Genomic DNA, 17,367 nt, shown 5'->3' with positions numbered 1-17,367 from the left:
TCGGCCCTTGGCGGAATCCTGCCTACGCCCATGACAGGCTGTGACCATATCCATAACGAACAAATTTTTTAATTGTAGTTTTTGTTATTACTCTATATTGCCAAGATTCAATTTTAATTTAATATATTATTATATTATTCAAGGTAATGTGGCTCTGGCTTAAAAAATATAAAAGAGTACATTGAATGTATCTAGTGAAACAAAACACATTGTTGACGTGAACAGTCCCGGCGGCGTTTTACCGGGCAATGGCCTCCCAAACATGTTAATTACATCGTTATCGATTCCCGACACCGGTCTGCAAATCATTGTATACCAAGTACACGCCTTGAATGGCTCATTAGTTCGTTTATGGGCATATAATTTTCAACGTTCTGTGTTAATACCAGGCGTGTACATGTTTGCCTTTATCTCCAACTAGCCAAGGATATGTTGCCGCTAATTACTGAACAAATATTTTTATCAATAGAACATTATTACTTCTCAGAAAAAAAAATGCGTCAGCTGAGTAAATAAACAACCTTGGAATCGTTCTTCAGAACGCCTCCTTTGTTCTTACATTTAGTTCCGTTAAATACTGTTTATAAACGTTATAAAATTTGGTTTGAAGTTTGTTTGAAAGATAATCAAACACTGTTTTTCAACCACTAAAGCAGACGAAGCAATACAATCTACTTATTTATGATAATCACCGGAGATCGTGCCAGCAGTTAAAAGGAGTCCAAGAATTTACGACAAACTAGAAGGAAACATCAATATTAGATTAGTCACGTCTTGTAAATATTTGAAACATACTGAGGTTGTAGAGCAGTTATTTCTCCTTTCTTTGTTTTGTTTTTTACTCTTCTTTCTTGTACTATTTTTTACATACTAGACATGTATTACCAGGTTTTATGTGAGGCAAAACGCAATATATGAAGTTTTGCTAGCAAAGAAAATTAAATGGAGGTGCCACCATACAATATGTAGTATTTCACATTTCAAAAACACCTAATGATAGACTGTACAAGTCTTAAAATGCAGTGATTCGGGAAAAACCATGTAAGTTTGGAATTATCAATCAAAAACTCAATTAAACTCAATTGTCAGAGGTTATTCATGCATCGGAAAATTAAATGATAGGAAAGTTTCAAAAAGGTGATCTCAATACTACATTTCATAAAACAGCAGCCCACACTCAGGGTTGAGAGATAGTCTGGTTATATTAACTTAGAGTTGGTCTGAGCAAAATGTAATTTCTTGCTTTATTTCACATTTTTTATCACTTTCTTTTTAATAACATATTGTTTAACTATCATAAGTCTTAAGTTCGATCTGACATTAGCGCCTACATGGTATATGATACTACTATTATTGTGTGTTGTTTTTGTTTTGTTTTTAATTCCACGAAAACCTTAATGCGTTTTCAATATCCACAACCAAAGATTTTACTTTGGTATAACTCAATCAGTGCTGAAACAGGTACTTAAGGGATGAAGATATGTTTGCCCATGTGGCTCAATACAAACCAAGAGACATCCCACATACTGGAATCACTGGAACTGAAATCACACCTTTCATTCCCAGCACATATACAAAACAGAATACAGATTGTTAAGACTACATCATACCATCTCAAACACCTCATCTATACACCAGGGCAGTCATTCACACTCAAGCTACTCATTTACAAAGTAATGCTACGGCCAAAACTTCTACACGGTGTACCTCTACTACATTTCCTATATCCAACTGGCCTGAATTCTCTACAATACCATAACAGTACACTACAGAGAATCTCCAGAGGAACATCTCTAGAAAGACGTGACATGACGCACATTCATAGCTAGAAACTGTACAACACACCACACGGAGACACATCGAGTTCTTCGACAGTCTCCCTGCTTCCTTCAATCCAATTTTCCAATCAGTCACCTCAACCCCCCCTTCCTGCGAGGCGGCAGGGCAGGAAAGGCTCCAAAAACCTTGTAAGGATTACCCTATAACTCCTTTCTTCTTTTGTACCCCCTTCCCCTCCCCATTTTTTCGACTTCTGACTGATTTTTTTATTATTTAATATTATCTTTCGCCTATAACTATTAACTGTTTCATTTTCTCTTTGTTTAATTAACACGAGGAGGCCCCTCACCTCCAAATATTTCTTGCAGAATTCATACGGAACGGACACATCAAAACATCAGATACGTATTTCACCGTAAACCTTCAAATACCATTGGTAGAAAAAGATACTATCCAATCTGAATTATGTAACCATATATGCATGAATCATGCAACCTATTAATTTAATGTTCTTTTCTGTTTTAGAGGGATTGGAAAAAAATAATACCATGTGGTTTCGACGTTAAATGCTTCAATGACTAGAACTATTAATTCCCTTATATTTCAGTGTAAATTAAAATTAAAATCAAATTTTAAAATGTCTATAATTTACAGGAAAGTATATGATAATGTTTTGTTAAAAAATATTCTATATTTGAGTTTCTATATTTAAGTTCAATAAAAACTTTTTGATACAAAAGTTTGTCCTGAATACAATTTCTTCAGTCCTTTTCTTAAATTTGAAGATTTTTGCATCATTTTTTTTTATATTTACAGAGCCATGCTCCTGTATGGAGGATTTATTATATTTTGTGACAGTATTAGTTTATTGAGACTTCTAAGAATAAATTTTAAAAAAACAGTAAGCACTTTAAAATATCGATAGGAGGCTGGTAGAACAGAAAGAAAAGGATTGGCTGTGTTTTGCAGCCAAATTAAGTTTACAGATTACGATCATCTGAGGATACGACGAATTTTGATAAAGGTCGCATCAAATGGATACAATAGGTTTTGCGGCAATGGGAATTTACAGGCTTTTGTAACATACTAGGACATTCGAACCTCAATTTCAAAGGTTTAGACATTTTTATATAATTACATTATATTTATGCGAATACACAAACATTACTAAAAGGAAAAAATGGAACTAAAATCTCGATTTTTTATTTATTTTTTTTAATTTAACGAGTTTGGCGCTTGGACTATTTATTAATTAAAATCAAAATATTATTTAATATAATTTATATTTCTGAAAACTGATGACCTAGATATCAATTAACAATAATAACAGCTACTCCCGCCAATGACTAGTGACAATCGAATTTCGAAAAATAATGAAAAAATTAAGCTTTAAATGGCTTTAGGAGATATGAGATCCAATACGGTGCCATACTAAGCAGCTTAAATGATATGAGAGATTATAGGAGGCAGGTATCAGAACATACGGTAAAGAAACAGGCTGATAATCTGTTCCCATTTCAATCTTTCCTTTGTCTCATTTGCATTTGCTCCTTATCTGGAGATAATTAGTTCATGGAAAAACCCTTTCCTTTCGATGATAATAAAGTTATCACAATCATGTTAATTTTACTATGAAATCGTGAATCAATCAATATCATATTACTAGTCGATGATTTACCCTTTACAGTTACGAATCATAGTAACCTCCTTTTAACTAAAAAAAAATCGTCAACATTTCCTTTCTTTTTCCTCACTTATTTATTTCCTTGCATGTGCATATCTATATAAATCGATGAAATTATATTGATGCGGTTATCTAATGATTATAAAATGCAGCAACGTTGATAAAACGATATATGTGTTCAACATAAACAACCATGATTTCAATAATATTGATGCAGTAGGGTTTTTTTCGTACTCTTCATTAAGATTAATATTATTATTAGTCCATACATATAAAATACAAGAAATTTATTATGTATACTTTGGTGCGTCTTCTCCCTTTGATTGCCTTGAGGCATTATATGGTGTTGAGGTCCAGTTAAGGTAGTATAGTCTAGCTGTAGCCAATGACTAATGCCATGAAATTAATGGAACATGAAGAGAACAGTAGGGAGTACGTGGTGGGATTTAAATATCTACACTAATTCCTCGTTTTAGCGAGAGTTATAATGAAGCTAATAATTAATTTTTTTTTAAATACTGCTCTACTCGTTATAACTAACTGTTTTCAAGGTACAATAAGACAAACTATTTTAATGGGCTCGGCCCGTCACCAGCCGGAATGGCCCCTCCCCATTTCTTGTAAGCCCCCAGCTATCATGCCACCAATGTATAACCGCCTTCAGCGGACCATGTGTGCTCATCTTATAATGCCACACGGCAAACCAAGATATAATGTAAATTGTATATGTATAATGTATTGCATTATATTATTATGTATTACGTAACCATATAAAAAATAAAGAGGTTTGAAGAAAAAAAAATGGGCTCGGTTGCGGGTGATAACTCTATATATCTTTTTACTACTAGAATTTATATTGTTTGTACTTTGCTTAGTCTACCTTTTGGACTGTGCCAGGACCGGTGAAAGATTACCTCATGAATCTATTCAGTCCTTTATCATGGAATGAAGAAATCTAGTGACCGCAAACACAAATTCCTCTTGCCACTCAACTTTGAGATGAAATTTATCCTAACTTCAAATCTTGAGTCGCTAAAAGAAAAAAATTAGGAACAAATAAAAGAGTCGTAATAGTCGTTAATTCTTGAACCTTCGCGTTCGCTAAGCCATTCATCTTTATCATTATTACCAACAGTAATGTGTTTTCAAAAGTGTTTCGAGTTTTGTTCTAATTTGGAAGGTACCCCCGACTATTATCCCAAGTTTCAATATTTTTATAGACATCACTAACAATCGACTAATAAGTCTAAGGAAATATGCAATAACAGCATTAGATACGCAATGGTATTTCTTTTCTTAGAAGAAATAGGAGTATAAGATTAGTATTTCCATAATCGGTTTTTTTTTAACAGTCATACATAAAAATCCCTAATTTTTTCAAACAACAGAAAATTCTTAGTTGAAAAAAAATCTTATTTTTTTAAAAGAAATTTTACAACATATTAAAATATGAATCATTAAACTCATTATTAATGAAGAGGATAAATTCTGTAATTTACTCTGCTGTACATGAGTATCTATTCTTTAAATGAATTAATATATTGCGATGAGCATAGCCAAAAGAAGAAAAAAAAACGTCCAATTCTGAATGAGTGATTGATCTTAATTGAGATTCTGGAATACACTCTGGATTACATTGTCCTGCTTATTTCACATAGCCTATGCTTTAAACTTAGTGGTGTAACGTAGTGGGTCCCCCCTAGTGGGGTAGAGGGTGAGAAGGAGGGACCCCCTTCACTTTTAGGGGGTGGCAAAATTTCACAATCAACAGTAATAATATTTGTAAAAACTTGTATTTCATTTAATGACTTTTTTATTTGTAACCTGTGCGATACTCGATAAATATGATTGTTCTTTCCCAAAGGTTTTTTAGAATTATTGCATATTTCAATTAAAATACCTAAATAAGGGGGCGACAAAACTTTCCTCCGCCCCGGGTGCCTGACTACGCCACTGTTTAAACTATAAATATCCAATCTAAAGTTGAAACCAATCCTTAAATAAAAACTCTAGACTGCTAATTCCCAACTTTTCCGACAGTTCGCTAAACCGAAAAGAAAAGGGTCTAAAGAAACCCTTTCTATTCTTCTGAAGGCAAGGACTTGTCAGATAAAGGCTTATTTCCGGACTACTCAGCCTCGTATTGTCTACGGACCTCCGTCAATGGTTAGCACTAATCCCGTATGGTCGCAGAAGTATTTTTTCCCCCCACAATATGGCATAATCTCTGTTGTGTTAAGGGTTAATATTCTCCCCTAATCATTAAATCTAATCCTTATTAATCCGTTTACCGCAGTGATATAAAAAGTATTCAAGTTAACTACCTCAAACAGTCTCTAATTATATTTTTTTATTTACGCATATTTAGAGAGCAGCTATCGGTATCCAAAACATTTTCATCTCTGTTTAATCATTTTAGAATATATTATTATAATCCATTACCAAAATATTATAATTAACTGTTTTTAAAAATAGGAATTAAAATGGACGACGTGGAAACGTTGTAACACTGATGTGAAATTAATAAATAAAGAAATTGAAGGAAGATTGCTTCCCAATAATAGATTACTACATATAATTACAATTTTATTTTACATATTTATCATGCAAATTACTAATAAAAAAAAAACAGATCATAATTTTTTTCTTCATTTTTCAGAAGGACAGAATTTGAATATATCCACTAGTTGAATTTACACCAACTTTACAAAAAATACAATTAAAGGTTCACCCTTCCTAGAAAATTAGTTAAGTTGTATTTTTTCTAAAAGATAGAACTTTAATTGTATTTTTTGTAAAATTAATTTCCATGTACTTAAAACCACTGTGAAGCCATCGACATTAATATTTGATTATATTAATTCTTTCTATGCTAATAAAAACTTTTTTTTAAATTAAAATAATATATAAGTCTGGTTAAAAAAAAAAATCTGTAGCAAAGATATATACGACTTAAGTTCGTAAAATTATTTTACAAATAAGAGTTTAAGATAAAAATACAAAGATAGTATTAACTTAAAAAATAATTAATGAACTATTCAATATAAAAATGAAATATTAAAAGAAAATAACTGTCGTGTCCGTCCTGGCATTCAACCTATACTGCTCGCATCAGCAGAAAAGTTCCAGAGAAAATAACTTTATAAAATAATATAACTACGGGAAAAATTCCTGCTACCTTAAAAACATTTAGGTACATATGAAGACTTTGGACCAAAATTATCGCTATTGTATTAGTTTCTTGGCTATGTTATATACATGATCACACATTCATATAATGAATCATATTCTAAAGCGATGTTATGTGTGTGAAAATGTATATCCGACACTGAGTAAAAGCGCCTATCTCAAAAATCAGACATTTTCAGACAAATTTTCATTTATATTAAAAAAAAAGATTTGTATTTAAAAAAAACTTTATTATAAAAGTTAGTTGATAAAATCGCCTATAGAATTAACTGGTTTAAAGAGCCCCACGTTAAATACAATATATAAAACAAATCTTTATTTTTGTTTATTGAAGTTTATCCGTATAATTCTCTCCGAAAAGCAAAGAAACTGGCAAAGCAAATTGATTGTCTATTTTTAAGTCCCAACATTAGTTTTTTTTCCCGAATCCTATAAAACAGAAATAAAAAAAAATGAATTAGTAAGTGCAGCAACATTAGGTTACTGAATGAACCGTATTATGAAAACTGAGGTCTCTACACGTAACGGAGTTTTCCTCAGCCGTGCACCACCTCACTAAAATTCTATGCCCCGCCCCTAAAAAGAAGAATTAAAGAACCCACTAACCCCGGTACCAACCAGTTCAGGTCTTCCATACTCATCACTAATAACTGCATGAGACATGGTAGTCTAATGTATTTGCTATATCAAAAACCAGTAATGGTTGACTAAATCACAAGAATTCAGTAGTAAGAATTTAAGTAATATCTCCGAAAATTATACTCTCTCTCTCTCTCTATATATATATATATATATATATATATATATATATATATATTAAATAATTAATAACAATATATATTTAATAACAATATATTATTAACTTCTACATGATTGCCTACAGATGCCTTCGATGGAGATGGCGCGGGCTGGATGGGTCCTCCGTACCCTGCTCCTCAACGAACAGGACAACGTGCTGCGGGAGCGGAAGACAGCGGGTGGGCGACTGTCCGTGCCGATGGCCGCCTCCGGGTCGGAGCTAGTGACCTGGCTGATAAGCCTGGAGGCGGGGCTGGATCGGCACCGAGCCACCACCATGTGGCAGGCCTTGCTGGAGGAGGGCATCATCTACCACGGTCAGTACATCTGCCATAATAGAGCCAATGTGGGGATCTCCAAATTTTACTCACTCAGTTTTTTTTTTTTACTATTTTATCTGTTCTCTTAAAAATTCGTAACTAAATATCTGACGTAACTGATTTGAAAAAAAAAAATGATCAATCGAATTGAATTGAAACTATAAATTAACCATTTCCTTACATTTGTAACAATAATTCTAACACAATATTCTCGAAAATTATCAGATACGCCAAAATTGGCTTTAGTAGCTCAGAGAAAAATATAAAATATTAAAAAAAAAAAAAATAAAACATCTCTAATAATAATAATTTGAAAAATTGAGATAATAATAATTAACAAAAAAAAATTAATGTTTATTTAAGCACAACATTTAAATGAATATCATAGACATTCAATAATTTATTTCTATTAATTTTGTATTAATAGAAATAAAAAGAGAGGAAAAAATAAAATATAACCTTCCTATCATACTATAAATTATAAAGTAACTAACTTCTAATTGGGTAAAATGGAAAAAAAATAAAGAAAGAAACGATAAATAGCATGATCCACTAACGCGTATATACATATTTACAAAATGTAAATGAAAAATAGAAACATTTTTTTTTTTATTTCTTCATTAAATTTTACTACTAAATTATTAAATATGCATTAGATAAATGTGATTATAATGACATGATACAATTATGGATAATCCACCCATTGGTATTGCTCCAATAATATTTCTAGAGTAGATGTCCCCTGTTTCATAATGAAAGCTAATAGTATTAGTTGATAGTACAAGTGTAGAAACTAGTGTGGTAATAATACTAATACTTACTTTTTTCATGATAGGGATGATTATTAATGATATTACAGGAATTAAAAAATACTAAAGTACAAGTTACTATTGTACAAGTCTATGTAATTGAATTAAGATAAATCGACAAGACTAATAGTATTAGTTTGTACTTTATTATGAAACATGGCCCAGGTCGTATTATTTTCAGGCGCGTAGGAGGGTTATCAGGTATTGAAAAGGAAGCAAGATACGAAACAAATGGTTTTGGGAGGTACGGGATTTTATTATGAAAGGAATGATTTCTGGTTCTGACCGAATCGGCAACACACAGAACATTGAGGTGCTTATGGATGGTTTTATTTCTGACAAAGTAGCGTGGAGTATTGAACAAAGATTTAGAATTGGATACGAGAGGAATTTGGTGGTTTTAGTGGAGCCCCAAATGTCAACTCCTTAAGTCCGAATTGGCCTTATTATAGGTCTTTTGTAATTATTGGGATTTCAGACTGTTAGTGCTGTAAGTGTTGTGATAGTCGAAATCGACGAGTAGTTTCCTGTCTTTTCCGTCTTGTATAAAGATTCCAAGTTAGTTGTTGGTTCATTTATAGTCTTAGGTAGCGGATCTGTTCGATAGAATACTGTAAGGGAGGAAGTCATAAGTTTACAACGAAGGATAAAAAAGATTTGGTATTTATTGGAGTTTATTTTAATCCTCCATTTTGTACATAATTCTTCAAGGGACAGGATGTGGGATTGAGTAGTTTGGGATACTATTGATGGGTCATTATTTACTGACAGCATATAAGAGTCATCGGCATAAATCAGAAACATTAAATGTGACAAAAAAAAAAAGAATGAAAAGGCAATAAGAAATACATGTAAAACCTCTGAAAAATCATGAAGCAAAAGATATCTTCTGATACTAAAAAAAAAGGAAATAATGATAATAAACAGAATCACCAATCTTTTGTAAACATATTCACAGATTATAAATTAATACTATAAACACCCAATAATATTTTATGTAATGTGAAAGTAAAAAATAAATCATCTATTAGTCAATTTATTTAAACATTTTAGTTGACTGGTGAAATATTTAATTGTTATTCTTTCGGAATTGAATGAATAGGGATGAAACAAGGAAGGCAGTTCCGTAGGGAAGAGGATCGGATTAGGAAAGATTGTTGAAGGCTGCGGTTCGTTGAGCAGTCGTATATAAGTCTGAAGGTTTCGAATGGGTATTATGGGAGAATACTGAGAATTCGATTGGAAAGACATGGAAGATGCACTATGGATGGCGAGATGTAATATCTTAGTAGAGGAAGGAAATGAAGGGATTCCTAACATTCTAACGGATAATGAATCAGGAGTTGTATTTATCGAGTAGGTCTGAAATCACCTTTTTTATAATCGTTTCCTGAACAACCTGTCGAATATATCATGTCTAAAACTGTTCCAATGGATTGTCTTATCTCATCGTTTTTTGTTTGTTTTGTTCACTTCCTGTGTAAGCTTGAATTGTTTATCGAACGTCCGGGTGTAAAATTGAAACTGCCGCCGCCGGGGGCTGAAGGTGAAAAACATCGCGCTGATAGCTTATCATGGCTGACGTAGGTCCCAATATCACTAGATAGATGTTAATTCATTTTAGGAATCTTTACAGGATAACGGGGTTGCTAGGGAAAGAATTAACACGTAGCTTCAGAATACTGGAGGATCCTTTTTAATTTTTTTTTTAATGTGTTCCGGGCCACTTTAGTATTAATAGAGTAATTATAATTTTTTTAGCGCACTTGCTCAGCCTCCATTTATCACCACCAGTGATGTGGCGAGAGGGATGCGCTGGGATCTTTTGAGCTCTTTGACCCCTCACACGTGGGGATAGAGTGGGCTCAGGGATCCTCAGGTCGATTGTGTAAATATTGTATATGTTAGAGTGTAAATGTGTCTAGAGATTATATTATTTTATTTATTTGTTTTTTCTTTCATACACATAGTTTGATTATATTCATTTTGTTTATCCTTCTGTTTGTACATATTTAAGAGAATTTTTTTTTTTATTCATTCATTTATTTATTTGTATACTTATTTTATTTTATTTTAGTATGAATGTGATCATTCATCACTATTACCTATTACCCACAACTGTGTGGCAGATTGTAATATCTATCAATAAATAATAATTTTTATATGTTTAAAAAAAAAATTATAAATTTACTTTTATATTGCTCCGAAATAGATTTACTCATGATACATATACTTAAGTAACCGAACAAAATTTAAACTTAATTTTTTAACATACTATGTACAACATAGTACAACAAATATCTTGTTAGATATTTAACGAGCGGCTGCTCTGTAGATGATTGATGTCTAAATATGAAAATGTCTTAGGTTAGACATTTTGAGTCATGCTATATCAAGTCATAATATATATTGAGCTGTCAATAATCGATGAACTTTCTACATTTTGTTTATTATTTTTTAATTGTTGATTTGAGGTATGTTAGCATCGGTCTCAATTTAGCTGATGTTATATTTTTAAATCATGATTCTCTGATTGGTTAGTTACTCGCTACGGAGACTCGATGCTTATAATTCAAATATAAATTTATTTTTTATTTTATTTGTTTATATTAAATAAAAATTATTGTTGATGACAACAATCTCATGACTGCCTAAGGACTAATGTTTATCTATTTTACTTTTTTATTTACAAGTATTTAATTATAGAAATGAATTCAATTTTGCGAGTTGAACCCCCTGTATTTGATTTTGCTAAAATCTATCGTACTATTAATGCTCAAATGAATTTTTTTATCTTATAACCAGAAAAAAAACTTATTTTTTCCCCTAATTTAAACATCTCATCTTGTTTTTATCCACCAGATGTGACTGTATAACATTCCTCCTCCATATACTTGTCCTTTTAACCCCAGCTGTAAGATCAACTCTATGACATCCCACCTTCCTTCACTTTGATCAACGAGATCATTCCCCGGATTCTTTACTTTCCTCTGGAACTGACACTATGAACTTCGTCCTTTTGCTTACTGTAACGCTTCTTCATTTTGAGTGAGCCTATCTACCAAAACGAGCCCTAACGTTATTTTTGTTCATTAATATAACTCGGTGTATTTTTATAAAATCATATTTTGTAATTTTCATTTAATTAAAAACATAGTCTTTTTATCAAAAGTTGCTTTGTATCTTTAACAGATCATATGGCTCTTCAAACTTTGTCAGTTTGGACCTTAAGCATTTATCGATTTATCTTTGACTGGCCCGAAAAATACCTTCCGAATTTTATTTACAAGGACCTGTCTCGTAATTTTTTAAACCAATCTCACCACCAATGAATAGTCTAGCAACTTTAATTTTAATGTTATACGATCTTTAAAAAATTTTAATACGAATAATATGAATTTTAATGAAATTACGTTTTAAGATTCATATTACTAAATCTTGCAACATGGTCTCTGTGTTTACCGTGAGATCTACATTTTTTTCTCTAGAAAATGAAATTATATATTTAAGACACCTGTGATCACACAGCAACTTTACTTCATTTTACTTTAACCTAAACTTTATTATCCTTGTTACAAAGTATGAAGATTTTTGGTCGAGTTAATATTTGAAAATCATGAATAATAGAAACGTGGAAGGGTAATGTCTGCATAATTTGGAGTGAAGTCGGCATCTGCAGATAATTTTGTTCCCAAATCTCGATAGATATGACATAATGAATTTTTAAATTGCTAATGTAACTCTGTATCAGTGATTCTTGTCGGTAAATGTAATGAAAGAGTCTGCCGGTAATCTATTGAATACTAAATGAATCCTGAGATTTCTCAATATTTCAGCTATTTATATGATATATTAAAATAGGGTGGGGGAATGGAAGGAGGTAATGTTATTAAATTAACGCTTTGGGAGCGTAAAAATGTTATTAAAGTATTGTTTGTTATTTACAAACAATGTTATCATACCTCTAACGTTCCATATTTACGGTAGATGATTCTGTTACTATGGAAAAATATAAAAAATCGACGTTAAATTTTCAGTCAATAAAACAAATACATTTCATTTAATAACTCTCCTATAGGAGCGATGCTTGTTAGGAAAGTTTCGTAATTACCCAACAAGGACACTCAAGTTGAAGCGCCGGTGTGGAAGAGCCGTTATGAGTCGCAAAGATATCTTATCAGTTTTCGAGTGCTTACGATAATAATCCCCATTATCAGAAGTGTTCAGGTGGTCTTCACGTTCAGGTGGGTCCCGAATCCTTCCATCTGACAAATCCATGGACTACTTACAGCTGGGCTACTACAGCCCGTTGCCGAGGGCTAAGAGGTTCTGTAGGTTAGGAACGCTCCGGGTATCTTGGACGCTACCAGGCAAGTATTTACGTTTAACAATTTCTTCAGGAAACATGGTTTTGGGAATAATTATTAATTTCAATTTATTTATTAATAATTAATTCTAATGTATTTGTTCACTAGTGACTTTGTCTCTTAATTGTAAATGTTTACGGAGGTGGCACGGCTCGTGTCAGAAAAGGCGCGTTTCAGAAAATAAAATTCACGCCTTTAATCGTAGAACAGATTTCGATATATTTTTTCAGTTTTCTACTACCAAATTTAGTAATATCAGCTTTCTGCTGGCCGAAGACAAATAACGATTGTCGTCGTTTCCTAGTTCTTCCTTTGCCGAATTTTGGACACTTTTTACGCGGTGAAATGGGCGAGGAAAACAATTTCCTAAAATTGTATAAACCTATACTTTCGGTTGACTCAATACGACTTCCGTATATTGGTAGTGAAAATGGAAAATTCCACACAATAAGAAAACAAAATACAACGTTTGATATAATCTGAAACTTACGACGGGCCCGTGAAGCACCATCAGACATATGGGGACCAACATAATATTATTATGGAGGATGTCGGATGATCTTAGTCGTACCTGATAATGTAAAACTACCTTAATACGTAGGTAAATAAACATCCTGCTGAAACCCTTAAAATTATTTTAGTTTTATTTATAAAACTATTATTAATTTTATTAAAACAACTATATAAAAATGATATTTGCTTATTGTCTCTTCTTAAACCATTATGAATCAATGACTTTCCTAGTAATCGGCGTCAAAACTTGATTTCATTTTTATAATTAAATCAATACGTAATGTGCCCATGGAATAGTTCTTATCCTTGATATACGTAGGTATGCATTTATGAAATTCCATGATCTAACATCGTTGAAGAAATTGTAAATAATAAAAAAAAAATAATTAAATCAATATTTTTATAAATACTGTATTATCTACAATTATAACTCTTCTGCTATTGAAATTCAATATTAAGAATTAAATTGAAGTCATTTCAGAAAGAATTAAGATAAAAATTTCAATTTAGAGGATCTCTCTTTTTATCTCAAGATGGATTTTCTTTAATATCAGTTTGTTTTGTAATCAATAAGAGTGTTATAATAACATAATAACCTGCAAAGGCCTCGAGATTAAAGCATTGCCAACAGACAATTTAATATCTCAAAATTGCATGCTTTCTGTTTAACTTTTCCCCCTTTTGGAGTTCTATCAATGGATAGATTCTTCACATATCTGTACACAGTCATTGTATAACTAATATCAAATGTACTTGTATATATTTTTAATACAGTTGTAAATATCATTAAATAAATAAAAATGAAATTTCGCCAGTGTATGGTCGAAAAATATGTTTCCTTTATATTCACAATAAATACCGATTCGGGTAATAGGTTAGAGGTTAGAACGGATTATGTATATATATTGCTCAGAGCTTCGACTGATTTCTCTTTTAGCTGCTAATATTTTTTTCTTTTCCTTCGTCGGCCCAAGACTCCCATTAGAGTCCTACATTGCCCATGTTGTCATATTATAATAGAATGGAGATAATGATGTGAATTATTATTTTTTTTTTATTTCATTTTAATTATCTACTTTGGATTCTGCCATAAATTTGCACGACTGAATAGTAGCCCTATCTAGATCTACCATCCCCTGAAGGAAAGCTATTGTGTTGACTGAGGGGATATTTAATCCTGTATTTATCATATCTACTGCAATTTAGTATAATGTGTAATGGGTCCTCCATGGAGTTGCATGTCGAACATTTATCATTTTTTTCAACTTTAATTAGTGTCAAGCAGCGCGATTTGTACGACCATGGTTATTTCTTAATATTGTAAGTAAGACTATTTATTTTCTGTCTAACTTAACACAAGTGTTAGAGAACCATGGGCGTGAGGAGACGTTAGGTTGGATAGTGAAATTTGACTCCCAGGCATACCTATCCTGCCATTCACTAATGAAGTCTTTTTTCGTCCATCTAAAAATTTCCTGTAGCCAGTTTCGCATTTTCTACTCTTCCCGAAAATCGTTTTGCTATCTTATCAGCTCGCTCATTGCCATACCACATGACCTGGAACCCATTGGACCATAAAATTGTTATTTGATGAACTATGAACTTCTTCTATTATGTTATTTATTAGGTAAGATGAAATATGTTGTCGATGTATGTTTTTGAGTGAATTGCATGCGGAAGCGTAATCTGTTAGAATTACGAGTTTTGAATTCTTATATTTTCTGTTTGCTATTTTGAAAGCTTCAACGACACCGTATAATTCAGCTATACTAAACTTGGTTGGGAGGTTTATCGATGTATCCTGGTTATATTGGTAAGCTGCTAACCTTGTTATTTCTCAATCAGTTGGTCCGGCGATGTGTTATAAAATATCTCTACGAGTATTTTCAAATTGTAAAATACTGTACCATTATTGCAAGTTTTTAAATTTAATTTTTACATTCACTATAGATGAAATGTATATCTAATAAGGGTGTATATTTTTACTATTCCTCGAGTCCAAAGAAACCATTCTCGCAAATTGGTTTGTGAATAAAAATTATACAAAAATGAAAATATTTATTTAAATAAAGTATATATGAGTAAACAAGAAGGTGTAATATTCCTTGTACTTCACATCAACGTTTTCGCTGAAATTGAATTATTGCAAGTCCCACTTTATATCATCGATTTTAGACTTTTTCGATATTTCCTCGAAAACGACTTAAGAGATGTTCATTAAATTCGTTAGCTAAACGTAAAATTAAATTAAATTAAATAATCATTAAAACATTATGACAGAAGTTGACCTTCGAATTTTCAAAATAGTTTCCTCTGAAATACCTTTAATTCTGTTTATTTTAAATACTTAACCATCACTTATTATTGCTCGTAACAAAAATTTAGTAAATATAAACAAAGAAAAAAAAAATTATTAATGTAAAAAGAAAAATACGAGATTTTTTTTTTATATCCGGTAATAAAGTTATATAATATATCGTTGAAAATAAAAAGATTTTAGAAAAATTAAGATCTAATATATGAGTTGTTGAATATAATAGAGAGCAACAAAAAACGCAGAAATTAACTGACTCAATAATTTTTTTTTAGATTGTCTGGTTTATTAAAACAAATTATGTTATAAAAATAAATAACATTGTATATCAGTATGATTGTAGTATAAAACCTATAACATGAAAGTAGAATGGTAAGTAAAAGTTGTGTGATGCACGTACGCACCACATTTTTAATTAACCCTATATCATTAAAATATAAACTCACAAATTGAGAGATTCTCAATTTTATTGAATAAAAACTGTTATTTCAAACCGCTACTCAAAATCACTTGCGGTTTTAAATACTATTTGAAATGAGTACTATGTAGACGTAATGAAATTTCTAGGTGAAAAATGAAAATTCTATGTCATCATTTTAACATAATTTCGTTTTATGTTTTTTTTTTGTAAACAAATAAATAAATAATATTTCAATTTATAAAAATTTAATTGGCTATGAAGAACTCATCAAAGGTTATCAGTTTTTTTTAACCCCAGGCCGTTCCTTTATCAATCTCAAGCACCTTTCCAAACCATTATCGTTAATCAATTTTATTGTTTTTCAAAGAAAAGCTCTGAGGAAAAGTAAATTAAATGAAGTAAATTTTACTGTTATGAAAAATATTCCACAATATTTGCTTTATAGCATAGGCTTGCGTGCGCAAGAGTACACTACTTACGTCGTTTGGTTATGTAAAGCTAACAGTGGCGTTACCATGCTATTGGGAGGATGCCTACTGATAAGCAAAATTTTTTTTTCTGATTTACTTCTTATTATTTCTTTTTAAAAATGTTTTTTCTACAGGGAAAAGCCCTCCCTGGGGAGGGCTATATATTATATATTAGTAGCTTACATTAATTTTTTTTATCCTGTGTTTGTTATTATTTTGTTCCTTTATGAATTTTTTGTTCTTTCATCTTGTTTTCATCCTAATCGTGTGTCATTTTAGTCTTTCTATTATTCTCCTATTCATCTCGAAACTTTTCTTTTCCAAGGACACAACACAAACATTCAATGTTATTACTAATATTCAATTATACTAATTTTATTGTAATTAATCGACTCATCAAATGTTAACTAATGGCGGCGTGGACATATTCAAACAAATAAATAGTAAGAAAACAAAATTATAAATTAATGAAAATTTAAAAATAATTAAAATAAAATACTAGTTGTAGTAAAAAAAATAAAAGGGGATAAATAAGTTAAAACCGATTAAATAGATTTAAAGAAGCAAATAAATATTAAATATCTTTATTCCCAAGCAAGTGATTATGTATGATGCCGAAGGAGTCCAGAACAATATTTTCGATCAAAATCACAATACCTCCCCCCTTCCTCCTCATCTCCTCCCAATGCTAATGCTTTATATA

General features: G+C 31.3%; 1 protein-coding gene across 1 annotated transcript in view; it reads left to right on the top strand.

Moving 5' to 3' along the window:
* The window catches only part of Epac (Exchange protein directly activated by cAMP), a gene marked incomplete at its 5' end in the record, with an annotated part of 138,657 nt that overhangs the window by 106,043 nt on the left and 15,247 nt on the right, over positions 1-17,367 (top strand). Inside the window, 1 exon segment of the mRNA XM_014422935.3 lies at positions 7,536-7,767. Coding sequence (XP_014278421.3) covers positions 7,536-7,767 — 232 coding nt within the window.

The sequence above is a fragment of the Halyomorpha halys genome, unplaced genomic scaffold (genome assembly GCF_000696795.3).
Source record: "Halyomorpha halys isolate HHAL.00 unplaced genomic scaffold, Hhal_1.1 Scaffold396.1, whole genome shotgun sequence".
NCBI classification, from domain to species: domain Eukaryota; kingdom Metazoa; phylum Arthropoda; class Insecta; order Hemiptera; family Pentatomidae; genus Halyomorpha; species Halyomorpha halys.
Note: the sequence above shows the minus strand (reverse complement) of the source record. Positions and strands in the feature narration are given on the sequence as shown.